This window comes from Trachurus trachurus, assembly GCF_905171665.1.
Source record: "Trachurus trachurus genome assembly, chromosome: 22".
Taxonomy (NCBI): domain Eukaryota; kingdom Metazoa; phylum Chordata; class Actinopteri; order Carangiformes; family Carangidae; genus Trachurus; species Trachurus trachurus.
This window is the reverse complement of record NC_139907.1, coordinates 8806209-8832179: the sequence shown is the minus strand read 5'-3', so window position 1 is coordinate 8832179 and position 25971 is coordinate 8806209. Positions and strand designations below refer to the sequence as shown.

The 25971-nt window shown below is 44.9% G+C and overlaps 1 protein-coding gene across 2 annotated transcripts; it reads right to left on the bottom strand.

Moving 5' to 3' along the window:
- Positions 1-1874: 1874 nt before the first annotated feature.
- mideasb (mitotic deacetylase associated SANT domain protein b) lies at positions 1875-24827 on the bottom strand. 2 transcript variants are annotated; one of them, XM_083998732.1, is made up of 13 exons: positions 24350-24827; positions 20008-21903; positions 17737-18000; positions 16795-17143; positions 16465-16531; positions 14154-14296; positions 13399-13502; positions 10205-10280; positions 8701-8789; positions 7943-8086; positions 7234-7353; positions 5357-5586; positions 1875-3397 (listed from the first exon to the last, which is right to left on the bottom strand). In XM_083998732.1, exons 2-13 carry the CDS (start codon positions 21637-21639, stop codon positions 3160-3162), a joined length of 3456 nt encoding a protein of 1151 aa, XP_083854858.1. In that variant the 5' UTR covers positions 21640-21903; positions 24350-24827; the 3' UTR covers positions 1875-3159. The 2 variants fall into 2 exon arrangements, with proteins under 2 accessions (XP_083854858.1, XP_083854859.1); XM_083998733.1 differs by lacking the exon at positions 24350-24827 and having other exon boundaries at positions 20008-24236.
- Between the last annotated feature and the right edge of the window lie 1144 nt (positions 24828-25971).

Here is a 25971-nt window from a genome sequence, read left to right as displayed (position 1 = left end):
AAAAGTATGCAAACATAGAATTTCATTCATATATATTTTCTAATCTTTAGCTAAATAAACCTTTTTTTTAATCCCCAAAATTGCTTTAACCAACTGGATGAAATGAGGAACGTTTACAGCTGTTTGAGAGTCGTGGCCTCGATGTCAACAGCTTGAAAACCTTTTTCATGACAACTTCCCCCAAAGAGAACCTCAAGACAAGCCCAAATAAAAAGGAAATATAAATTAACATACCAAACATGTGAACAGTCTGCAAATCTTGTTTTTTTTTCCATTGACTGGCATACAGTTTAACATTAGACCTCAAAGCACTCATACACACACACACATACAAGCACACACACACTCACACTTTAAACAGTATGTCCACTCATCAAAACACACACACACTCACTTACACACACAGTCTGTGCATAGACCCAGATTTAACTTGTGGAGTAACTGGTAACTGGAGCCGTTTCTCCCCCAACTCCCCACTGTGGTTTGTCCTTTAAAGGAAAAATAACCCTTTAACCCATTTGTTGCTACGGCAACAGAAGCTGGCTCCAAGCCGAAAAGGGCTTAACATAAGAGATATGTAGAGAGAGAGAGAGAGATAGATCAAAACATGCCGTTTCCATAGTCCAATCCAGTGCCTGCTATCAGCAACAGGGTAAACAGAGCAAAAGGCAACCATAGATACACATAGTAGGGTCAGACTGACGATGATACAAAGAGATGATATCGGCCTTTTGATAACAGCCGCCATGTTTTGATGCTGGATAATAAATTATTTTCCAAAACACACACAAGTGTCAAGCTTACGATCAAATGTTGCTAATTGCACGTTTTCTCTTTAAGTCATCTCACTCATACATGGGCTGAATCAGTCCCTTGGTAACAGCTGACCCACAAAGTCGAGGTTTCAACGGAGTGTGTTTGTGTCACCACAACCTTAATTAAAAGGAAGTGGCGGCCACTGTGCGCAGGCAAAATAGAGAATCTATATTATGAATCCTCCTGGTATGAAAGGTTTCAGTTTAGAGTCGAACCGATCTGATAAAAAAATGAAAAACAGCAGCATCTGTCTGACGTTTGGTCTGCAGAAATGAATGCCTCTGCATTTAAAGGTCTGTTTCTTTGTCCTGACATGACAGTGAAATGTTGCTGACAAAAAGTGTACAAAGTAAACTTAAGTGAGCCATCTGGTTGATGTGTGGTTTACAGTTAAGTTTGTCTTAGTGCCTGTTTATAACAGTATATTTGGAAGAATTAATAACAGTCTGTGGGAAAAAAGTGTAAATCTCTGACTGAAATGGACAGGACAGGAGCACATACATGTCAGTTCAAAACCTCCCTTAAAAAATGACCTATAAAAACAAAAAAGTGAAACTTGAGTTGTGTGGTTTGCGGTAAAGAACGCCTCTTCCTGTCTTCTTCATCTCTGTTGCTTCACGATAAATAATTTACAGTTTGGTGGATCCAAACTAGTAAACAAAGCGTCAAAGAGGAGTAAACACAAGTTCAAAACCTGTAAAAAAAACTGAGTTGAATTTGGTTTGACCAATGTTTTTTTTTTTGCATTTCTTTAATGCAAAAGTCGACTCCGGCTCCGGCTCCACCAGGAACACGGATATTTATTTCCAAGCGTGTGCCTAGAATTAGTTTGTGCTGTTTGTCGTCTTTTCCCCACTTTGCTATGTGTATCTATAGAGACCTGCAGAGTCGGTGCCTGCTATCAGTTACAGAGTTGACAGCGAGGCATCCAGAGCAGCCGGGCGCAAGCGTGACACAGAGAGGATGGGGGGGTGGGGGTGGGGAGGCTTGGACGCTCTGGTAACAGGGGATCAACTTGTTCTATTGCACATACATTTCTGCCTTTTTCTTCATGTCTGGCTTCCCAAAAAAAAAAAAAATCTCACAGTTATAAACAGGCAGCAAGTAGCATTAGTTTTGTTTTTTGTTTTTTTGTTTAAATAAAAAAAAGAAAAGAAGAAAAAAAAGAAAAGAAAAACAAAAAAAAAGCAATGGACAAGTACAGAAAAAAAGCGCTCAATTAAATTGCAGCCAAAACCAGGATATAATAATAATAATAATAATAATAATAATAATATTAATAATCATCAACAAGAATATTCACAAAAACAACAACAATAACCGTATATAGCTACACAGGCAGAAAAAAAGTAACGTTTACCTGTATATATATCATATAAAAAAAACAACAACAGTGTAAAATTGATTGTCATTTCAAGATAAAAAGCATTAAACATCCAAGGCATCAACAGTGAGGAACAAACTCAACTATAAAAAGTGACGAGGGCTGAAGGGGGGGAGAGATTCACAGAACTAAAGCCCAAATAAAATGAACAACGCTCACGGACAGAGGGAGGGGGACCCACTGTGGCGGACATCATGCGTCTGAGAAAAGCTTTTGGCAGCCTTGAATGCAAAAAGAGCGACGTAAAACCCCCCCGAGGCTTCAGACGGTTCACACAGGCCGTCCACTCGTCTGTCCGTCTTCACCATCCTCCGTTATCTCATCTCGCCTCGCTTCTCCACCATTCACCACCACCACCACCCCGACCCCCCAGCTGTCAGATTTCAGCGTTCGTATTGTCAAAAACAAAACAAAAAAAACAAAACAAAAACTTTATCCGATGCCGGAAAGTTGGGACGCAGCGTAAGCCAGCGCGTGCTGTGGCTCATCGAGTATGAGAGGGGAAGAAAAAATGGGGTCCAGCAAGTTCCACGCCTGACGAGCGGAGCGGGGCGAGACTCAAAGTGCTGAGGGAAGCCGCGGTCCGGCGTGGAGGGCAGGACAGCGCCGAGAGGAGCGGCATGGCTTTGATTTGACCGCGAGCCCTGTGACCAAGAGAGGTAACTCCTGAAAAGCTTTTTAAGCAGAGTAAAGGGGCGTTGGTGACACACACATACAAACACACACACACAAAGTCCACACATTCCCAGTCAAACGCATACACAGGAGGAAATCTGTCCCTGAATGTGCCAAGCAACGGAAGTCTTCTTGTTCCACAAAATGTACAGAGAGTTCACAGGAGGGATTCTTCATGTCTTTTCTTTTTTTTTTTAAAAAGTTCCTCCTCCTCTTCCTCCTCCTCCTCCTCCTCCTCCTGCAGAGAACAAGCCGCTCCACAATCAGTGTCCGGCCTTCCTCTCTCACTGCCAGTCCTCATCGTCCTCGTCCTCCCTGTCCGACGAGTCCTCGTTGGTGCTGTCCCCGCTCGCCTGCCGCGTCCCGTTCTGCTGCCGGGCGGCCAGGATGGCGGCGGCCTCGGCTGCCGCTTTCGCCGCCGCGCGCTCCTCGGCCTCTTTCTGACGCAGCGCTGCGGCCTTCTTCTCCTGCTCGGCGTGGCTCTTCATGTGGGCGCTGCGGCTCTTCACCTTATAGAAAATCCTGCACAAAGAGGACAGAGGGGGGGTCAAAGATACTTCTCGGTAAAAAGAATTCAAATAATTTGTGGCATTTGAGTAATTAGATGTGTATCATGTCAATGAATTATGCAATTGTTCGTTTGTTTTCATTACTCTGAATTTATATGCCATTATGTCACCAAATAATTTCCAGGAGATTGTAGCCAGGTAAAATAGTGCATACAAAATAATTAACCCAAATAACTTCAGATAAGTAATAAGATAAATACATTTCCATACAATAGTTTCCATTTTCCATACTTTTGTAGGAACCCTGGCTATTAATAACGAGACAGTAGAAAAATAAATAAGACGTAAAGCAAAGGAAATTAATAGTAACATCATAATGGTTATCCCTAGTGAACGTAGACTGGCCCCCTGATGAATTTTCCAATATACCAACAAAATGTCAACGTGTGCAGCAGAGCAGTCAGCAGGACTTAAGGCCACACACAGGCTGACATTATCACTGCCTGGAATAAAAGTGCATGCCTCTAATTTATTTAAATGAGGTGATGCAGTGCAGAGCAAAGGAAAAAACAACTGCATAAGTTCATATGGCCCCACTATACTGTATATAGTCCACTATACAGGGAGTGCTGGTTAAATGTATAGTGATAATGATCATGGTTTCTTTCTATAATGCATTGGGAATAGCAGTGTACAATGAATGTCAATGTGACCAACAGTCACTAATGATGATCAATGTGCACTGCACTCGTACAGAAAGACGATGCAGAGGAAATGACCGGATCAGTGTCTGAGTGGAGCAGACCTCCGTGGGCTGGTTTTTTGTAACATCACTGTTTATATTAAACACACATATTATTTTGTATACTGTTCAGCACTTCCTTTTAGAGGGCTCCAATGCGTTTCCTGTTTCTTGACATTGAGGTCAAGGTCCAGTATGATGCATGGGGATGACGGTTGGACAACTGACAGACCGACAGACCATACTACTCTTTAATTTCAGATTCTGGGACAGCAAACTAAGAAAACAACAACCTAACAATTTTTTTTTTCTATCAATGATTCATTCGCTGCAAACATTCTTTTTTATGGTCAATTAATTTCCATTAATGATATATTAAAATTGGCAATTTTGTTTTCATGATTTCCAGTTTACAGTCAAGAGAGGAAGCTGAAAATAAACCGGCACCAGAAAATGTTTCGCTTGAGAGATTATAATAAAGTTTGAAGCTCAAATTTCTGTCCTAATTGATCAGTTTAGTTCTAAAATAAAAACACAGCAGTGGATCTGTAGCTGCGAGCACAAACACAAACAAGCTCTTTCATACTCGACCTTAGGCAGGCTGAAAATGGGGTCTTTTCTCTCTCTCCACTCTCTCCCCCTTTTTTTATTATTCTTTTTTTCCTTATTTGCGTCTGTATTGATCTTTGTCCACATGTTATGATAAAATCTGAAGCCAGTGTATATCTGAATGATTGCACTTCCTGACAGTGATTGATAAACCAGGTTGGACTTGATGTGTCACAACGCTGCAGCCTCTGTGGTGGTGGATACTCCGTAATGAGCGGTGTGAGTATTTAAAGAGCGAGAGTGTAGATCTTGTCATGTCACTGGGTAGAAGTGGCGCGATGTGCCGTGTCGACTCTGTGTTTCAGTTGCTAGGACACGGCTGGCAATAACAGGCCCAGTGCTGCCAGAGGACGAGCTGTTACTTAATCAAAAGCGTGACAGGACGGTTTGATTCTTTCAAACGGACACCACGAGACACTCGCCTCTGTTTACTAATCCATACTCCAAGTGGGCAGTGGCATTAGGAGTGCTTCCTGCAGAAACCCTGCACGTTATATCTGGATAGTTGGGTATGGGGCATGTTTATGTAACTCGAGTGACGGCTGCTCAAGCTCTGCATAAGTAAACAAAGCCGTGGCAGCGTCCCAGCAGTGACTGACGTGACATCTTCTGACCACTGACCTGCCACACTTCTTGCAGGGGAACTCTCCCTCCTGACCGGCGGCGGCGGTGGCGGCGGGGGCGGCCGAGCCCTTATTGCCCGTCGAAGTGTTCGTCCGGCGTGCGTTGCTTTCGTAGCGTGATTTGGAGCTGGGAGGAGGTGGTTGCGGGGCGTGGATGACTCGGGACAGCGGCGGCGGCTGGTCCCTCCCCAAGTCCTCCTGGCCTTTCATGATCAGGACGGTCCCAGGCTGCAAACACACAATAAAAGAGGAGGTGAGGTTTAACATGAAAGCTCCAGTTTAACACAGTCACCGAGGGCAGTTAGGAGAGGAAATAATGAGCCTGCACCTACTTTACGATCACCTTTTATGTAGGATAGTGTTACCATGGCATGTGCCAGTAAACATACATAGTTGCAGAAAGCACCGACGTGCACAACCTGGAAGTTTTGACTAAATGATGCAACGCAGTGCAAATAAGAAGGATAAGAGCTTCTTGTCGAGTCATTGTTTACCGTCAGGCATAATGGGAGTTACACAATCCAGAGGGGGCTGATATCAGTCAGGTTCTGCACACTAAACATCCAGCAGGGGGAAGCAAATCCAACACCGAGCCGCCTGGATGAGTCCAGCAGAGTTCAAAAGGACAAATGGGTTGAGTCTGAAGAGTCAAACTGAGGTTTCTCACTGAGATCTAATGGTGGCTTGTTCCTCAAATATTTCTGTTTTTATTATTCCTATCATTTCTTATGAGTTTAGGAGAGATCTTTAGTTTTGTCGCTCACCAGTCATCAGTTTTGTTGAGTCAGTTTATGGTTTTTATGCCTTATTTAGGCAATAAAGTAAGTGTTTACTGGGAGTTTCTAATAGCTTGTGAAACATATTTTGCCTCCATGCAAGGAAAACTAGTCAAACGCATCTTGCGACATCTATACTGCAGAAACAGACGGAGCGAATAATCTGGAGCGGAGCTGAGAAATACTGCCGTCAGTGAACGTCACACTGAGCAGCTCAAAACGACACACACACACACACAGTGGGAGAAATAATAACCATCCTGATAAAAATCATTCTAGCGGTGAGCGGTTTACCCCCCCCCCCCCCCCCCTTTCAGAAATACCCCCCGTTGTGCTTATCTGGTGGCAGTTTAACATGTCAAATGGGGACGCTTGGTCTCTTTCCTCACAACATCTCTGTAACACTCTGAACACCACATACGCTTGGCATGAATACTGTTAAGTTTGATATAAAGGCTGAAGCTGCACATCTCGTTCCACCCACTGAGATTACAGCAATATATTATCTCAGCACTGATCCTTTATGCACAGAGAGAATAAAACCAGCTCATTAAACCAGGAAACACTGTGACAGGAAGCCAAGTGGCCGAGTTCTTCTCATGTCAATCATATATAATCTATAAAACAAACAGTCTGTGCAGAAAGGGCAGAAGAAAACAAACCCTGAACCATCTTATAATGATCATGTGACCAACAGTCTCTCATGATGAGTTAGAATTCAAATGCTAATTTATGGATGAACGGAAGAAACATCCAAGTCTTTACATGCAACAGAGATAACATGGACAATGCAAAATGCCTGGATGTCTGGATGACTGAAAGCCTCCACATGCTCCAGTGTTTGATGACTGAGCTGAGACTGGAAACCTGCAGCTTCACGTCAAGCTTTAATCGAAGTACAATAATCTATCTACCCAATAACAGAATTTTTTAATTCAACAAAAGAACATTTTTCATCTTATCTTCATCTGTAAACAAACCTGTTCCATCGTTTTATCTACTTTGTGTTATCAAATTGTTTGTTCAGCTGTTGGTTCCTTTCCCACGCGGAGTCCCCCCCCCCCGCCCCCAATGTGAAAAAGTTTAATTTCACACTCACATTCTCGGTGGACTGCAGCGCGTGTGTCACCCTGGTGGGGCCGACATCCTGTTTCCTGTCAGCTGATCCTTCCCACTTCCTGCTGTCCTCCTCCCGCTGCGGCTCCAGCCTGTGAGAGCCCTGCAGGTCCGGGAACAGAGAGCGTGAGGACCTCATTGATATTCAAGTTTTTTCTATAATTTTCTATAAAGTTATGCTATAAATGCTACAAAAAGCAAAGTGAGTTGCTTGATTAAGATGATGACGAAGTTGCGGACTACTTATGTCTATATGTAGCACAGTTTCCATAACAACCAGCAAACTGCACCTACAATGTTTCCATGGTTGAGAAAAAAAAAAAAAAATCTGCATTTAATGTGAATAAATGGTGGAGTGGTTGAGCCTTTCACGCGCCGCTCCTTTGAAGGCTCAGTCGATCAATAAAGAGACCCTGAGCGGTTATTTCTGAATTAACACTCAACAGTTTCACATCTATGTAAAGCTGTTGTTTCATGTCTAATCATATCTCACCGTGGTAAAACACACCCATTCATTCTGATGACTTCTAACCAGATCGACTTGTTCTAGCTCTCAGTAAAAGTCCCTTTAAAACCATATTTTGCATAATTGTAGTTGTGTCCATGACGGAGATAAAGTGGAAGCTTTGGCTTTGCTTCATCTTTTAATAGTATCAATAAAAACAGGTGTCAGTGCTGCAGCGCTCACTGACCTTCTGGTCCGTCTCCTCCTCGGCCGTCTTGCTGTCCAAAGGCTCCGCCTCCCCGTAGATCAGCGTCCCGTTGCGGCCGATCTTGACGTGTTTCTTGTACGTGTAGTAGAACTCCACACACTGCGCCACCGTCTTGGTGGTCACCTGTAAAAAAAAAAAAAAAAACACACACACACACACACTTGCTCTGTTAATGTTTATTTTTAATTTAATGCAAACCACTGTTACTGAGCCAATTTTCCATGGCATCAGGAGCTGTTAAGTAGTTGGCAGTTGGTCAGTGGAGCAGGAAATACCACCTTTATCAATTATTAATTAACCTGCAGAATACTTTACTGACACATGAAACAATGCACCTTATGTTCCAGAGGCTGAAATCACAAAATGTTTTGACTCTTTTAACTGATCAGTTATCAAAGCGACGGTTGATTTATCTTGTGTTTGTCTTGTGTTTCCCAAAGGTCAGGAATTCACCGGTGGTGCATTCACTGTCACGGATATGAAAATGAAATACTTTTACATTGTTGTGGAAAAGCAGAAATTGATTGCGGCAGTGGAAATGATTAAACGCGGAGGACACATTGTTCCAGGGTGACTGTATTTCCCTTTTCCCACCAGAGGATATTATCATATTCACACTGTGTGAACTGGGAACTTCTGTCGACTGCTGCGGCCGCTTAGGTGGCAGCAATGACTGTGATTGAAAGTTTTGTTTTTGGGGTCTCTGCGTCCCCTGCGAAAGTGCACGGCACGCGTACCTGTTTCTGCACCATGAAGAAGTCCTTCTTGTACGCGGTGATGCCTTTGTTGAACTGGCGTCTCTCGGCCGCCGTCCAGCCGTCTGATCCTGAGGGAGGGAGAGGAAGACGTTTCAACAGGGAGGAGAGGGGGATGCAGCCGGTTTATAAACACTTAATCACTTAGTAAGTATCTCGCTTTATTCTGGGTGTGTGGGGGGAGACCCAGACAAGTTCACTTCCCCCCCACCAACACCACCAGCACCACCACCCCCCTCTCTTAAAAACCACACACACATTCACTCAAATCACTTGATAAACAATGGCTCTCCTTGTCTTCTGCTTGGGATTAGCATGCTGTAAAACCCCCCCTCCTCCCTATTTCACTCACCCCCTCCCCTGCTTCCCTCATCATGTTGACCCTGACAATCCTCCATAGTCCCTCTCTACCCCCACCGGCACCACCGACACCAACACCACACTATCGCTACTGCAGCTGCTGTTGCTTATAGGCCGAGGCTTAGAGAGGCCAGTGTTGTTTATTAGTAAACGGACGAATATGAGGAGGGGGAGATGATTAACTAGTGACATGAATATAAACACAAACATAAACCAAGAATTCATCTTGGCTAAGATTTGGATTTTCAACAATTTCCCAAGCATTTATTGTGAACTTCTTTGTGCGCCAGACGGGTGGGGTTAACAGATGAGGTAAAACAGGAGGCCGGAGGATTAAGGCAGTGACTGATAATCAGTTAAGTCAACTTTCTGTTACAGATCATTTGTCACAGGACGTGTTGGTACAAGAAGTAACCATTATTGTCCTGATCAATAATAATACTAAAAGTTCACCCTCAACTCTCTAAAAATCAGAATTTAGATTTTAAGGGTGTTAGCTACAAGTTTAATTCCTCCTGGCCAGTAAGTGTTGCACTCACACCCACTTTCGCCTTCAATTGTACTGGTTGCCAGGTACACCTATAGGGAGCGGCTTGTAGCTACAACTAAGCTAATGCTAACCGTAATGAGCAGCAGCTCTGGTGTTGACAGCTGGACTGGAAACACATCTGAATCATTTCACACTAACTGTCCTGCAGACGAACCCGTCAAACCCGCAGCATCACGCCTGCACCAGGAAACGTTACAGTACTGGCTGACCGTTAGTTAGCATTAGCATTAGCACGATGCCATTTTCACCCCCTGACCTCCACCTCACATGACATGTAAATACTTATATATTTTGGACCCGTCAAAATTTATAAAACAATTATTTATATACTATTAAAAAAAATCTGTAAAATGAATACTTTTATTCTGTACCCCTTTAGACGTTCTGTGGATGTATTATTTTTGAAAACTTAAATCGTTTTGATGAAAAAGTTGTAGCTTTAACCTTGAACTTTAATGACTGAAACTAATTGTTTCAGCTCTGGGTAAAACACATCCATTTACAATGCAAAAACTTCTTAAAACTACTGAATTCTTTTTTTTAAATACTAATAAAAGATATTCTTATTATGTTTACCTGAGTAGTGGTAGCTTGACAGATGATAAGACTTGGGGAAAATCGGATTCTTCAGCATCAGGAGCGACAGAGCAGCCTGAAAAACAACACAATGGTGACGTTACTTAAAAGTGAAGCCACTTGACACATTAGCTGCATTAACCGCACAACAGGGACTGGTGTGTGTTGTTGAGCCTCCACACAGAAGGTCACTCCTGCCAAGCAGGCCGACTGGCCCACTCTTGCTCTGCTAGGTTGCTCCAGCTGTGCTTTACAAACCTGTAAAAAACACACGTTGAATCTCACAGGTAACCAGGGAGCGAGATAACCATCGCTCTCATTTTCCTGCAAGGATCAAGTGCCTGAGTGTAGAATATTATGTTGATACACTCTCTGGCATTGTCAAAAAAAAGAAACCGTCTCACTGTGCATGAATGCTGAAAGACGAGACCGCTGCAGAGAGTGGGCGCTTTGACAGCACTCACACACACACATATATACACACACCCCCTCCTCATAGTTTCCTTGACAACGCTGGACCAGAGCTGGTCGCTAGGGCCTGAAATCTCCAACAGTATAGTACCACACACAGCACTGACAGCTCCGAAACAGGCGTTGAGTCAAGATTGTGCATCTTCAACAATGGAAGTGGTGGTTCAGGATCACACTGTTGTTTGAGACACTCTCAAGACTGTGAGATGTGAAAACACAAACATTTGTTTTCTCTGTGAAATAAAAAAAGTTGGTTCTGTGCTGAGTGAAACTGAATGTTTATCTGGAGTATCTGCTCTTTTTTTTTTTTTTTACACAAGACATAAGATAGTCTATGCATGAAGAAGTGGGATTTATGATATGATATTTGTTTTTCAAAAATATTTTATAACATTCGGTGCAGCAGACTGTTTCTAATTTTTTTGAACATTTGATGTGTCCAACTTTTCAATGTGCAGCTTTAAAATAAGATAAACTGTTTTTTTTGGTGGGGTTGTTGGGCTTTTAGAAGTGACAACATAAGTCATATATAAGTAATTTCCTTGGTGCATTTTCAACAGAATTACATCATAATAAAGTTTGAAAGTAAATGTAGTTTGAAGTCATGATTATGAGCATAATTTGCAAGTCAAATTATCTTTTAGCTTTCATCTAAACCAGTTCAGATAAAAGCTGGTCTCCTGCAGCACGGCTATTCTGAGATACTCAGCCTTTCTTTTTTTTTGCTTTTAATATCCCAGCATTCATCTGTAACCATTGTTCCAACCCTCCCACTACTGATTTCTGTTGAATCCTCTGAAACAGCACCCTGCCTGACTCTATCTGATGTTGTATTGTTGGTATTTCAATGGGGGTGATGTGACCAGGAAAAGCGCCACTTGAGATGCTGCCTCGCAGCATTTAACAGTGACAGCTATTTGGCCTCATTACCACAACCAGCTCTGTGCACACCTCTTCTTTCCTTTTTTTTTTTTTTTTTGTGAAATCTAATCAGCAGCACAGTCAGATTTATCATCCCAAGTCATTATTTGAGCTGTTTGACTCTGTGGTCACTCACAGATGAGGTCTGGTTGCTCTTGCAGGATTACATCCTCGGCTTTATGCTCTGCAAACTGAACGATCCCTGATAACGATCTCTGATGTCATTAGTGGTCTGGTGCAATGGTTATGAGACGCAGCATGTATCTCTGCTACAGTGCAGGTAGGGCACCCATCTGACCAGTTTGGTCGCACGATTGCAAGTTTGAACAGTTATGGACTTATTCCAACCTTCCTCAAGCACAATTATGACTTTCATGTTTTATGTAGCAATGTTGCTTTCAAGTTAGAAATGTGCGACAATATACTTCATAATACTGGCAAGTAGAAATCCTTCCCCTCCTCGTGTTGCTTTCAATATTAAAGTTTCTGACACATGGCTCCACTAAACCACTCAACTGGGGCTGTAAAGGATAAACAGATAAATCTTTCTGTCTATAAACTGAACAGAACAAACAGAAACACCTATCACAGCTTCCTAAACCCAGAGGTGACATTTTCAAATTATGATTAAGTCCACAACTGCGAGATATTCAATCTATTATCCTTTCAGTACAAAAAAAAGAAAAGCAGCAAATCTGTAAATCCTCCTTTTAGTTAAAAACACAATAGTTCCTGACTCATCCTGTTGTCTGATTACTGAGCGTCGCGGCTCTTTGACAGCATGTGCTGCCTGCTCCTCTGCTCCACACGCAGCGGTCTCACTCTGCCTCTGGCGAAATCACCAAACCGTCGTCAGTCATCTCAGGACACCACAGAGTTTCAGTTCGGAGCAAAAGTGAAATTCTACAGATCAGTCACTTCCGTTCAAAAATCACAGAGAGCTCAGATGAAGGCATCACCATTACGTTCACTACATCTACGTGCGGACAAGAAACCAGGTTATTGAGAGGTAGCAGGCTGGGGCAGGAAGTCGGAGGACACGTGTGTGTGTGTGTGTGTGTGTGTGTGTGTGTGTGTGTGCACAGCATCAGTCTGATTACTTTACACTTTGCATTTACATGCAGCTGGCCATTATCAGATTTATCGGCGCCCACGTCTCATAAGTTTGAACTGCGGCTTTCATATTTTTAAGTGCATTTAACCCAGTTAGAAAAAGGTTAAAGGTTCACTGGAGCAGGAGTTGGACAGAAATCGAACAGTGTACGTGATGCTTCAGGTTTGTGCAGAAGGCCAAAAACAACCTGATTACATTACAGTAATGGGCTTTTGTCCATTTACAAAACATAGAGACATATTCTATCAAGGCTTCGGGGTAAATGTCTAATAGAATCATGAGTGGGCTGTTCATAAGGCCACACATTTTTCTTTCATTCAATGTTATTACCTCTGAAATAATGGTATTTCAAATGGTTTACTGCTTCAAAAGAAGGAGAACAAACCTAACACTGACTAAACACAACTATAAACTTAAGTATTTTTATTCTTATCAATCATTCTAGAGAAGTGGCAGTGATTTGTTTTTATTGTTTTACATATGAAATCTTTTGAAATGTTCTGTGTGACATTAGATATTTTGAAAAGGAATGTGGACATAGATGTTTTTATGAGATAAATCTTGCTCCTATGTGGGTCAGAAGGTTAAGATGACTAAATGTGTTGAGCACGGCCTCGTGTTCACTTTTATTTTTATTAGTGTAAATCCCTGCCTGACTGATCAATACGGATTGTTCTGTCACACTCACCATTATGTCCCCTTTGCATTCGTACAGACAATGGTGGGCTAACTCCTGGTTGGTGCCTCCTCCACACAAAACGCTGGAGCACGCCATGTGCATGAGGTCTTCCACTGAAAGAGAGAGAGAGAGATTGTTGGTGATAAATAGTGAGTTTTACAAACAGTGTTTAGTAAGTTTATAAGGGAAACAATGGGCAGCATAGAAATGCAATAATCATACTTGAATAAAATTATATTAAACTGTATAAAATGTACAGTTGTGAGTTTTTTTTATGGGTAGAATAAGCTGAATACAAACTTCTCCCTCACAATGAAGTATATTTTAACCATATTACATTGTCTCTAGTATAGAGTTCAAACTGCTGGCACAGAAATAGTCCCACATTGCGACATCTTGATCATGAAATGTTGAAATCATTATCTCTACAGTGATAAACATGGATAGTTACTTCTGCATTGTGCAAACAGGGAAATGATAAACATGAGTCTCAGGATGACCAGAAACTGAGAAGGCTGAAAAACAAAAAGAATATTGCTGATTTCTATACGAACGAACGACTTCTTTATCAGAAACATCACTCAAGACTCTGAAGAAGAGAAAGTCGGCTCCACAGGAAATAATAGTTGGCCGCTCTCAGCTCACAAATCCTGCACAAAACATCCTGTTCCAGCACCAAACAACCTGCCTGTGACAAAAAATCTCTGCTCTTGGTTTGAGGTGATGTAACAGCTGTGAAACAACATGTCAGGTACTTCTCTTACCTTTCTCCTGGAAGTCTGGTTTTTCCTCCAGCTCTTTCAGCGGAGCCCAAACAAGATCCGCGCCGTGGTGATCCAGCTCGACAGCTGACCGCTGCCTCAGCTCTGGCACCTCCGCCTGGTACCGCGACCCGATGTTTATCCGTCTGGGAAACGGACATCAATGTCAGGAACAAGGCTGGAGACCATTCAGATGTGAATTTGATCTAATTTCATCAATCATCAGAAGTTCTGGGCCATTTTTTTCACTTGTAAATATTAAATAGACATCACATATCAATATGAAAATTCTTTAGAGAGTAAAACTGTTGTTTTGTTTCTCAGTTCATACTTTGAGTTCCTCGCTTTTCTTCCTGTCGTGATCTTTAAATAGCTGCAGGGAGATTGTTGAGGCACTCAGACTCTGAGTGCTGTAATTCTTGCACTGTTTTGAATTCAAGCTTGCTCCACAGCTCTCCTCTGCTCTCAGCATAATGAGTAAAATGCAAATGCCTTTTTTAAAAATCCGTATTTTAGACGAGAATGCACTTCCTAAATTGGCTGAATTGAAAGTAAATGGATCCTCTCTCCTCTGTGGGACAAAGGTCGAGGCCAAACCAGAAGAAATGCTCATAATCCGGCCGGTGCTGAAAGTTAAAGATTATATTTCTCAAGGGGCTGAAACCCGATATCACAGGGATGCAGTTGTGAAAATCATGTTCACACAGACAATCCCGTTCAAGCATGTCTCCTCCCTCCCCTGCATTTCCAGTAGGCCTGCAGTATTTCCAGATGAGTGAGAGTGTGTGCGACGTGTATGTGTGTGTGTGTGTGAATTCTGGCTGCCTCCCCCTGGGAAGGTGGGCTGCTAAGAGTTGAACTGTGATACTGTGATACCTCCTTGTGTGTTCGGGAGCAGCACACCAGACCCAGCTGAAGCCATGATTTATGAGAAGCCTCACTGGCTCGGCTGCGAAACTAACTGCCGAGCAGCTGGCACTAGTCAGGCAACAGCTTGCACACTGCGCCCCCATAAACTGCACCTCGGTGTCAATGCAACAACTAACAAACTACTAGAGGAACTGCTGTCTTCTGGTTTAAGGGTGAAAGCATGCGGCTCTCAGTTTTCTCTAAGCTCCTCCTCAATGGCTGTGTTTACATCTGAGTAGCAGCTTGGCTCCTGGTGATCTGCTGGAGATCTAATTTGATTTAATTTGTTCCCTGCATTATATCTGGGGGAAAAAAGTTACATTTCTTAAATTTTTAATTATTATATTCATAAATGATATTTTTCTGTAATTGTCATTCAATGTATTAACATCATTGTATAGCAGTTTTTGTTATTGTATATAGCAGCTATATAGTATAAAGCATTGTGCCACTCCAGCACTGGATTGGTTAAACACAATGCTAGTACGTAATACAGTGTAATTTTATCTCACTGGTATCAGAGTTGCTGTTTACTGTCTTCTCAGGGTTTTAAATCGCTGTCAATTTAAATGGACACTTCCTGTTGTAGCTGCTGCACAAACATATAAAACAAAGGCAGGCTTATTTCTGCCTGAACTGGTTATCTAAAAAAGACATTCTTAAAAATACTCTCTGTATAAAGAGTGAGTGAGTGAATCGTTTGAAGAAGAACCGGCCTCTTTTCATATATTTTGAGTTGTAGAAGGGGAATCCCATGCTAACAGCGTTGGAGCAGTTTAAAGGTGTCTGCGCTGTAAATAAATAAACCAGTTCCTCTTGTGTTGTAACTCTGACCAAGCAGTGAATCTAAAAACCAACAGGGGCTGACCTCCTGAGGATTTAAACTATCCCACAAAAGCCTTGTATGGGATTCTGTTAAAATCCCAGTATGTTCCCACTCTGATCTGTTTCCTGAAGAACTGAGGCCTCTGCTGTGTTTAATGTCCCTAGCTTTCATTTGACAGATAATATGGAGTTGTTATGACAGGATGCGTTTCACTGGGGGAGACTTTTGGGCTGAATCGTTAGATCAGAAGGTGAACGCTGCCACTAATGCGAGCTGTGGATGACAGGGCAAAAGATTCCAGTGGTCACGGCGGTGGAGGGGAGGGCCGCCCGGGAGGATGGGTTTTAAATTTCAAGAAGTCCGTGCTCTCTTTCAAGACATTTCATGATTCAGCCCGATGTTATGGTTTGAATAATTGATTGCAGAGCTACTACTCCAGCATGCTTGGTGAGTAACCATGTAATTTATCTGAAAATGACACACACAATCCATCCCCCAACCCCCCCCAACCTCCCCAACCCTCTCTTTCCATAATGGAAGATGATGACTTTGGGATGTGGAGTGGGGGAAAATACTCACGGCTCGATGCTGACAGGAGTGGCCTCGCTCATAGCAGACAGAACCGGAGGTGTGATGTCGCAGCTGTCTGGAGGAGCAGCAGCAAAGAGTCCACTCAGTGACACAATCAAAAAAGATTCACAGGGGTTTTACATTGTATGTGTATTTGTATTTGCATATTTTCTTTCTAAATCCAAATATTCACACAGGAACTATCACAGGAATCCACAGATGAATCATACATTACTATCTGATGTTTATTATTACTAAATGCTTAAATATACACAGTTTGGACCTCCTGTGGATAATTCAGTGATGTTTCATCAACTCATCTTTTCACTTTCTACTTACTGGAGCGCAACAGGCTGCGTGTGGCCGACTTGGGCGTAGCTGGAGGCGGCAGGCCCTGGCCGCTGGCTGCAGCGGCTGCAGCAGAGGACAGGAAGGTGGAGAAGTAGAGGCCGGAGCCCTCGCGGACGGGGCTGAGGATCGGCGGAGGCGTGTAGGGGGGCATGGTCAGAGGGTTGTCGGCCAGGCGCACGGGGGAGCGGAGGTGGCTCTGGTAAGGGGTGATGGTGGAGTACACGGGCGGAGCGATGAATAAGCCCGGTTTAGGCGGCGGGATGAAGAGAGGCTCCGGCCGGGGGCGACGCTTGGACTTTTTGCCATCGTCGTCTTTCTCGCCCTCTGTGCCGCCGTTCTGGTGAGGAAAAAATATTTTAATAGATGTATTCTTCACATAAAAGTCTCTGCGTGCACTTTCAAACCTCATCTTTTACGTTAACAACACACACACATAAAACACGACCATAGTTTTACATGCTGACACTGTGGCCTTTCTATGCGTTTATCCAGAGAAATCCTAGAGAACAAGGCGCCCCAACCCTCAACTGTATAGTACATAATGTACAGTATGGGAGTGCTAAACCCTGATAATCTGCCTGATCTGGGACAGGGCAACCAGTTCACATCCCCCCCTCCCCAAATGAAAGAGGGAAAGGGGAGAAAAGTGTGGACAACTAAAATGGGGGCAGGGGAGACACTGAGCATAGTGGGGGGAAGGGAGAGTGTGCTGGTGGGGCGATGTGGCATAAATGCAAGGATTTAGCTGCAGTTTGGACAGAGAGACAGAAACCTGAGGAACAGAGTGGGACATCAGACTGTCTCCTGATGATTTGGTCAATTAACATAAAGAAAATGGACCAATTAAAAAAGGTTTACCAGAGTCTGCTGTCACTGCAAGAACAAACACACAAACAAACACACAAACAGACCCAACAGTGTGCTGCTGACCTGCTCTGAGCTCTCTGACAGGGAGTTCCTGCGCGAGCGTCTCCGCGTGACGATGACCGAGGGTTTGTGGTCGGCGCGGCCGAGGTCCTGTGGGTTCGAAGGCCTGGGGGGCCAGCCGGAGGCCAGGTTGGCTTCATCTCTGTCCGGGGAGGAGGGCTCCTGCCTCCGGACCGGGACAGACACGGGGATGACGAGCGGGAGGAGGCTGTCGTCACGAGAACGCTTGGCCTCCGATTCAGCAGGGCTCCACGGCCTGTGAGGCTCCTAATAAAGATGGTGGATTCATGTGTCAATATCATATTATGCTAATGCAATGCCAGCGCACACTGTGAAATGAACTGGTTGACACCGAACAGCTGAAACATTAGGAAAATCAATCAATCAAAGACAAATATCAATGAATCAATGGCAAAAAAAGTGAATATCTGCTGTAGGATTTCATCATTACTGTTAACTTGACATTTCATAGACATTTTTCAGTGTATTATTTTATGTTTGCAATAGACAAAGCAGAAGATAAATCAATAATAAAGTAAAGTAAATCAATAAAAAAGTGCATCCTAATGTGGAGGTGACAAAAAAAAACTGTGACATCAGCTTCATCCTGTTGTGATCGAGTGCTAAGTTTAGGCAACACACTTTCAAAGGCAGCAAATTAATAAAGTTGAACTGGTGCAGCTGATGCAGAGCACCTTCAAGCACCTGCAGCTCAGCAGCACACCACAGTACCATAGTGTTCAGTTGAGTGGCTGCCAAATTAAAATCAATTCAATAAATTGAAAACCTCACAACCTTGTTACTCTCTTCTCACAGAAACAAAACATGCAACAAGAACTCAGTCAATACTCAAAACCGAGTCTTAACAAACAGGTCGATACGACATTAAACAAGGCTCTGTGTGTGAAAATGGACTGCTGTAAATAGGCTTTTCAAAATAATACAGGATGAGGAGAGAAAGTATTTTCCGCATCTTAGCTTGCTAGGTGCAGCACTTAAGTGACAAAGCTTTACGTGCATGTCGAAGGCACCGCTCCGTAAAGCATTCTTCACATTTCTTTTTTTCCTTTTGAGAAACTGTAATGAGTGGGCACGAGCAGCCTGTGTGCTTCAGAGCAACGATCGGCTCTGGAACGGCTTCAAAGCCAATCTGAACCACCACATCAGAGGCCAGTTGAAGAACGGATGCATTCTGCCGCTGCACGCTGCATCGTCATGGGCAGGGAGGCATGCAGCGGTGTGGGCTGCGCTCAACCCCTCCGCTCATTATCGCTGGTGGAAAACTCCAGTCCCTCCGCCGGAGCGGTGGAGAGATATTCTGCTGAGCGCTGCACGCAGGGCAGCCCTGCACCCCCCCTCCCTGTGCAGAGACAGAGAGGGGGTGGGGTTGGGGTTGGGGGGGTGGGGGGTAGACAAGGCCAGGCTGGAGTTTCTCTCCTTTGATGGGATGGGGGGAGGTGTGTGCAGGCATGTAACCAAACACACTGTCTGTATGATCAGCTACCCATGAGGCAAATCCAGGGCACAGCCGTGCTCCGCTGCAGACACACTGACTCTGGGGCTGCTGTTTGGAAACGGGACTTGTTGCACAATCGAGACATTCAGTAGATAAACACAGATAAGTTCATGCCTTCACATGGCACAGCTCGGGTAAATGGCTCCTTTTAAACCGTTTTGTAACCGCCGAGAACTCGCATAAGAAGCTGTTTCCAACGTAAATCTAACAATGTTCATCACAATGTAAAAAAAAAAGAACTTGAGCGCCAGATTTTTCCTCCACAAGGCAGAGCCGAGCAGCTGAGTTCGTTGGGCGTTGATTACACACAGCATCTCCTCCAGCAACACGTTAATCGCAAACAACACAAGTTTTGGCAGAGTTTGCTTTTGGCAGGAGGCTGTTTGTTCCAGTTCCCGCTCTTGTTCTTGTTCTGGGAGCTCAAGTCCCACTACAATTATAACCTGGGATAACACTAGAAAAATAGATTTCCAGTTCTCACCGAGATACTCACAATTAAGGCTCGGTGCTCGCAGCGATGAGTTGAGATATAAATTGCTATGTAATGATCAGGACTGAGAACATTCTGTCCCTTTTCTATTTAAGGTTATTTCTGTGGTTCTTTTTCCTTGAGAGGAAACAGCTGAGAAACAGATGAGCAAGGGAAACAAAAAGACCCAAAACAGAGAAGACGAGGGAAAGTCAAATAAAAAGGGAGATAATGAGAGATGAAATGGTTGAGCATTTCTGATTGTTTCTAAATGGAAAAAAACATTTACCTTGACAACGTGCGATGGCAGAGACTCCATCTCCGAGGCCTTCTGTGCAAGGGTCTCCAGGTTGACCTCCTGGGACACCCTGCGTTTCCTGCGCGTGCTCTGAATGACGCCCGTCGGGGCCGCCTGAATGTCCCGGGCCCCGTTCTGGGGGCCCTGCAGCCCCGGGGCCGCCTGATCCGAGGAGACGGAGAGAAAGGGGTTGTTGTCCGACGGCGCCCCTCCTTCTTTGGAGAGCCGCCGCGACCTGCGGAGCTGCGTCTGCGACTGGAGCTGCTGCGACTGCGCCTGGGGCTGCTGCGGCTCGGACAGCGGCGGCTCGGGCTGGAGCGTGGGCGGCTGCAGGGGGTCTGGGGACTCCTGCGGCTCTGGGGTGATGTCCTGGATGACCGGCTCCTGGATGGTCGGGGGAGCTGGAGCAGAGGACTCCTGGGAGTGTACCACCACCGGCTGTGGGTGCGGGTGAGGGTGTGCATTTTGTGCACCGGGGTAATAGTCAAGCACATGAGGGTTTTGTTGTTGCAACTGCTGATGTTGCATTTGCTGCTGAATATGGAGCTGTTGCTGCTGCTGCTGCTGCTGCTGTTGTATCTGCTGCTGCTGTTGTTGCTGCTGCTGTATCTTTTGTTGCTGCTGCTCGTGCTGTATTTGTTGCTGCTGCTGCTGCTGTAGCTGCTGCTGTACGTGCTGTTGATGTTGAATGATTTGTTGCTGCTGCATTTGTTGTTGGTGGTGCTGCTGCTGCTGCTGTTGTTGAATTTGCTGCTGGATTATGTGATGTTGTTGTTGCTGGCGCTGGATCTGCTCTTGCTTCTGCAGCTGCTGTAACTGGTGCAGGGGTTTCGCCTGTGTGGAGTAGTTGGGTGGGTTGGGTAAGGTCGTCCTGTTGCCTTGAAAGGTCTGGTAGTAGGCCGGCAGGTTGGGCTGCTTGGGCTGACCGAAGGCCAACTGGAAGGGCTGCAGAACCGAGCTTCCTCCCGGGTGGGATGTGCTGTGCTGCTGAGTGTTCAGGGCCCCCGGCTTTAAGGTTTCCTGAAAGGACTGAGACTGCTGCTGCTGCTGCTGCTGCTCCCAATCCATGCCCCGAGCCTTCGCTGCATCCCTGTAGGCCTCCACTGCAGGGTTGGGCCCTAGAGGCTGCTTGTCTGCGCCTCTGTTTTGGGGCTGTAAGCCAGAAGCCTCATGCATGGACTTGACAAATGCATTCTGGGTCCTTGAGTCTGTTACATTAACTCCTCCGATGTAATTGGTAAAGTTCTGCCCCCAGTTGGGCATGGTGGTCCAGGAGGCGGCTCTCTGCTGCAGCGACTGCGACGGCTGCTGCTGACTGGGCTCCTGATGGGCCCACTTCATAGGAACAGTCTGCTGATAATGACCCCGACTCTGGTCGCCCTTATCTGGGCTGAAGATAACGGAATTGAGGTACATGTGAGGGCCCTCGGGATTGGAGGTCACTGTGCTCGCAGCCTCGCTCTGTCCGGGATCTGAAGCGGTGCCGCCGGTGACGTAATAGGACCCTTCAGGGTGCTGAGAAGCCTCCTTCATTGCTACGCTTTGTTCGTTAAAAAATGTGATGCGTTTGCCTGTTCTTTTGGCGTTGGGTTTCTGCTGGGCTGGTACACTCATGACGGGCATGAAGAAGCCGAGCCGGGTAAATATTTCCAACCAAACTAACTATAGAGTGGGTGAATTTATCAATCCAAAAAAATCAAAAAAAGGTTACCCACAGTTACATAAAACTGTGAAACTACATTGACATCAGCGTGAGGAGGAGCCAGGTCAACCAAGATAATCCTCTCTTCCCCTCTGAAGTTCTTCGTGACCCATCCAGAGGTCGCCGGCCAGGGGTGAGTGGATCCAAAGTAGTCTGTGTGTTTTTCTCATTCATTGGGCAACACCCTGCACAGAGGAAAAACGACAGAGAGGTCAAGCATTGAGCCATCAGACTAAAAGGGGTCCCCGCAGGGGGCTCTCATTATCATCCCTGCCTCAGCCATGTTAAAACCTGTTGTTTGCTTTTTCAACAATAGACCTCCACTGAAAGGTATCGGGTGTGAGAATAGAGGAGGGGAGGGGAGGGTTTAAACTGTGTCATTATTCGCTAAGCTCACATGACACAGGGATAAGGACCTGCATGCAGCTCAACACGTATGCTAAGAGAATCTATTCTGCATATAGCATTCTTTGGGAAAGTAGTTACTACAGATGGCTGAATCAGTAGCTCCTGGAAATGTCATTACAGGATGTGACTGCACTGTGTTTAATGACGGGCTACGACATCAGCAGCACCCAAGCACAAACACACAATGGGGAGATGATGACGACTATCACTGAGGCTCACTTCTGACTGAAGCACCTTCATCAAAAAGGGAAAAAAAAAAACCCTCACAGCTCAACTGACCTGCCACAGAAAGGAAACTCTCTTTTTTTCCCGCCAAACAGCCCCCCAACAGACGGCCGGTTAAGCATGAGAGAAATTACTTTTTTTTTTTTTCCTACAACTATGTGACTCATCAGAGGAGAAAAAAAGGGAACTGGTGCCCTTTGAACCACTGCTGCACACTCAAAAAGGAAGGGCAACTGAAAGTGAGCGAGCATGAGTCATGATGAAAAGATCTATGCGAGGGGGGGAAAAGAAGCCGCTATGGCCGAGATCTCATGGGGGAGATCTTGACAATTACCATGGTAACCTGTTATCATAAGATTAAAAATATATATATATATATATTATTATGTTATGGGCAGGTTTTTGCAGCAGATTTTGACAAGTCTGCCAAATTTTCCAGATCACAGTGTTGCTATCTGAAACATTTCAATCCTTACTCCATCTGTATAAAATTAAAACCCTGCCTCTCTTGTGCAACACCCAGCAACCTAAAACAGAAGACCACTGCAGTGTTGTTGTTGTTTTTGTATCATTATTATTGCTGCTATAATCCCAATAAGCGAAGCTCTGGCCTGCTGCGGGACTCACGTTACACAAACTATCCGTCTGGGAGGATGATTACATAAATGAATAGGAGAATCTGTACAACACAGGCTTGGCAGGGGCCGTCTCCGACAAACCTAGTGACTGACAGTTGTCACCCTTTACTCTGGTGGCCTAGTAAAACACAAGCTCCTTAAAAATAGACAGCTGCAGCTGTTCAGATCCTGCACTGGCTCAGGGGCGCCGCTGACTGAGGAAGCTGAATGGCCCATGCTATGTTGCTAACTGTGTGTGTGTGTGTGTGTGTGCATCAGCAGTGCCATGTGATGTTGCACATGCCTTCAGCCTCGTTGTCATATCAGATCATATGAAAACACAAAACGTGCAAATGCAGGTGCATATAAGCAAACATAACCACATTGTATATCCTCTTGCAGAGTGAGTGACCAATAACAACTGTGTGTGTGTGTGTGCATCTCACAGACACACACACGCGCACACTTCATCTGAGGTTAGGGGATTATCATGACGCATCACAAGTGCAACCTTACACAAGCCCGGGGTTTAGCCCAATAAACACACTAACACGTTAAATTGGCTTAAATAAATGTCAAGCATCATTAGCGGGCCTTAATCCATCGCCGTTTCCTTATTTAAAGCAAGCCCAGCCCAGCCTGGCGCGGCATGGCATGGCTCGGCTCGGCAACATCAGCCCCCCGACATATAGCTACGCGGCCTGCCTGCACCCCGTGCCACAGACGACAAATAAAAGATAGATACAAGGGGAAAAAAAACATGCTGAGTCCTTCCACGGCAGGACTCCCCTCCTCCACCTCCTCCTCCTCCTCCACCTCCTCCTCTCTCCCTCCCTTCCTCATCACTTTCTGTGTCCAGCCAGCTCAGCGCTATTTACGAGAAAGCCTTTGTTGCAGAAAACGGATTATCCAGCCACTAATGCCCCCGCGTCCCACACTGACTGCTGCAACACACCGGAGCAGAGAGACCGTGCAACACTGTACGGGCAAAGACACAAGAGTCTCTCGACACACATACACATACATAGGCTACACTCACTCACACACACGGATCGATTCAAGTTGTCAACAAGGTTAATACGTCACATGTGTCTGTCTTCTTCTTTCTCGTTGCAGCAGACAAACATCCTGCAGCCGAGCGCCGCGCGTAAACTAAACTTTGTCAGTAAAAAAAAAAAAGAAAGAAGAAAGAAGCTGCGGCCACAATAACGCGCACTGTCGCGAGCACAACCACAACAACAACAACAGTCATGGACACGGCGGCTTCAGTCCAGTCCAGTCCAGTAGTCCCCCTCCTCCTCCTCTCTCCCCTACACACACCTCCTCTCCTCTCCTCTCCTCTCCACCACGAGTCCTCTCCTCTGTCGGTCCCGATACTTACTGTGTTTGTCATGGAGAGCTCGAGCTCAGCTCAGCTCAGCTGCTACTAACGGCGGCTCCTCGCGCAGGATCGCACGCTCGCAGCAGGCCCGCACCATACCGACCTGCGATGTGATGATGATAATGATGACTGCATACATCCCCGAGGTTGACTCATGCTATGCCGCTGACCTCACTCACTGGTACTTTCTTTTTTCCCCTTTAGCCCCCTCCTCCTCCTCCTCTTCCTCCAAACACCACCACCACCACCAACTAACCAGCCAACCAACACACACACCTCCTCCTTACAAAGTCAAGAGGAAAAGGGGGTCGACGTCGGTGCGTAAACACAACACACAAATCCTCCCCAGCATTGGAAACAAGAGAGCTTTTCAATGTGCACAAACCCGTCGCTGTCTGTTGCACATTATTGCACTAGGATTGCACGCAAAAAAAAAAAAAAAAACTCACGCTGGCAATGCGGCCCTTTTTTTTTTTTTTTTTTTTTGCTGTACAGCGTCTCTCTCTCTCTCTCTCTCTCTCTCTCTCTCTCTCTCTCTCTCTCCGTGTCTCTGCTTGTCTTGTGATCCCCCTCCCTCCACCGCCACAAGCTCGCTGGCCACACCCACTTCCCTGCCCATATAAGGTCTTCCTCTGACATGGAAGGCGCTGTAATTTACGGAGCAAGATCCCTCTCAGTCCATGCGGGAAATTCCAACACACATGGGAGGACCGCGGGGCTGGAGGGGAAGGGCGCACCCGGTTACACACACTCACGGTTTACATTCACTTTCCTTTCAAAGAAACACTCTTTTTTTCCTTCCCTCCCTCCCTCCTCCTCCTCTTGTTTCTTTGGAAATTTGGTGTTGAATTGCAGCACTGGTGTGTGTCAAACATCAAAAAGAAGGGGACTTATTTATGGAGGCTGCAGGGTGTGGGAGGGGAAAAAAATGTGAAAATACATACTTTTTTTGTGTGTGTGTTTATATTAAGGCTACTGGTGGTATTTTTAGAATGAATGCAATGTGTCCAAATAGGTGTCTGACACAGGAAAATACAACAACACATTCATTAAACAGATCATCAGCCACACATGCTGAAGTTTCCTTTCAGTTTGTATTGAGGCAGAGGTGGAAGCCTGTTTAGTATTGCTTCATACAAGACTACCCCTGCAGCAATTTGTTTTTTCTTTGACACAATAACCTGCTATTTTCTACATTGATCACTGACATTGTAAAATGTTAGAAAATAGTGCATAACTTCCCATAGTGCACAGTGCCGTCTCCATTCCTCCTTATCTCTTAAAGACACTCTACATACATTTATAGACACAGTGAGAAGATGCAGACTGACTGTCATGTTTGCTTGAAAATTAGTTTAAATGTTTATTAATAAACTAAATATTGTCAACCGAGGCCTGGATGTTGCAAGGTGACCTGTGGCCTACTCACTGATGTCACGTCTGACAGATGACGCATTAGACAAGATTTAAAAAAAAAGACCCATATCAACATGAAGCAACCAGCCACCTGCATAAAGCACTGTAATATGATTCAACCAGCTGAAATCCAAACAGTATTGATTACTTTACTTTAGCGATGAGACATACTGTCACTTTAAGTACAAAATTATGTCAATAGATGA

Bases quoted from the DNA above. Each gene is read 5' to 3' on its own strand.
- mideasb (XM_083998732.1), bottom strand. From the start codon at position 21,639: ATGCCCGTCATGAGTGTACCAGCCCAGCAGAAACCCAACGCCAAAAGA. The intron at 18,001-20,007 runs GTAAATGTTTTT...CATCTTTATTAG, and splicing joins TGCCATCGCACGTTGTCAAG to GAGCCTCACAGGCCGTGGAG. The intron at 7,354-7,942 runs GTCAGTGAGCGC...CCGGACCTGCAG, and splicing joins AGGAGGAGACGGACCAGAAG to GGCTCTCACAGGCTGGAGCC.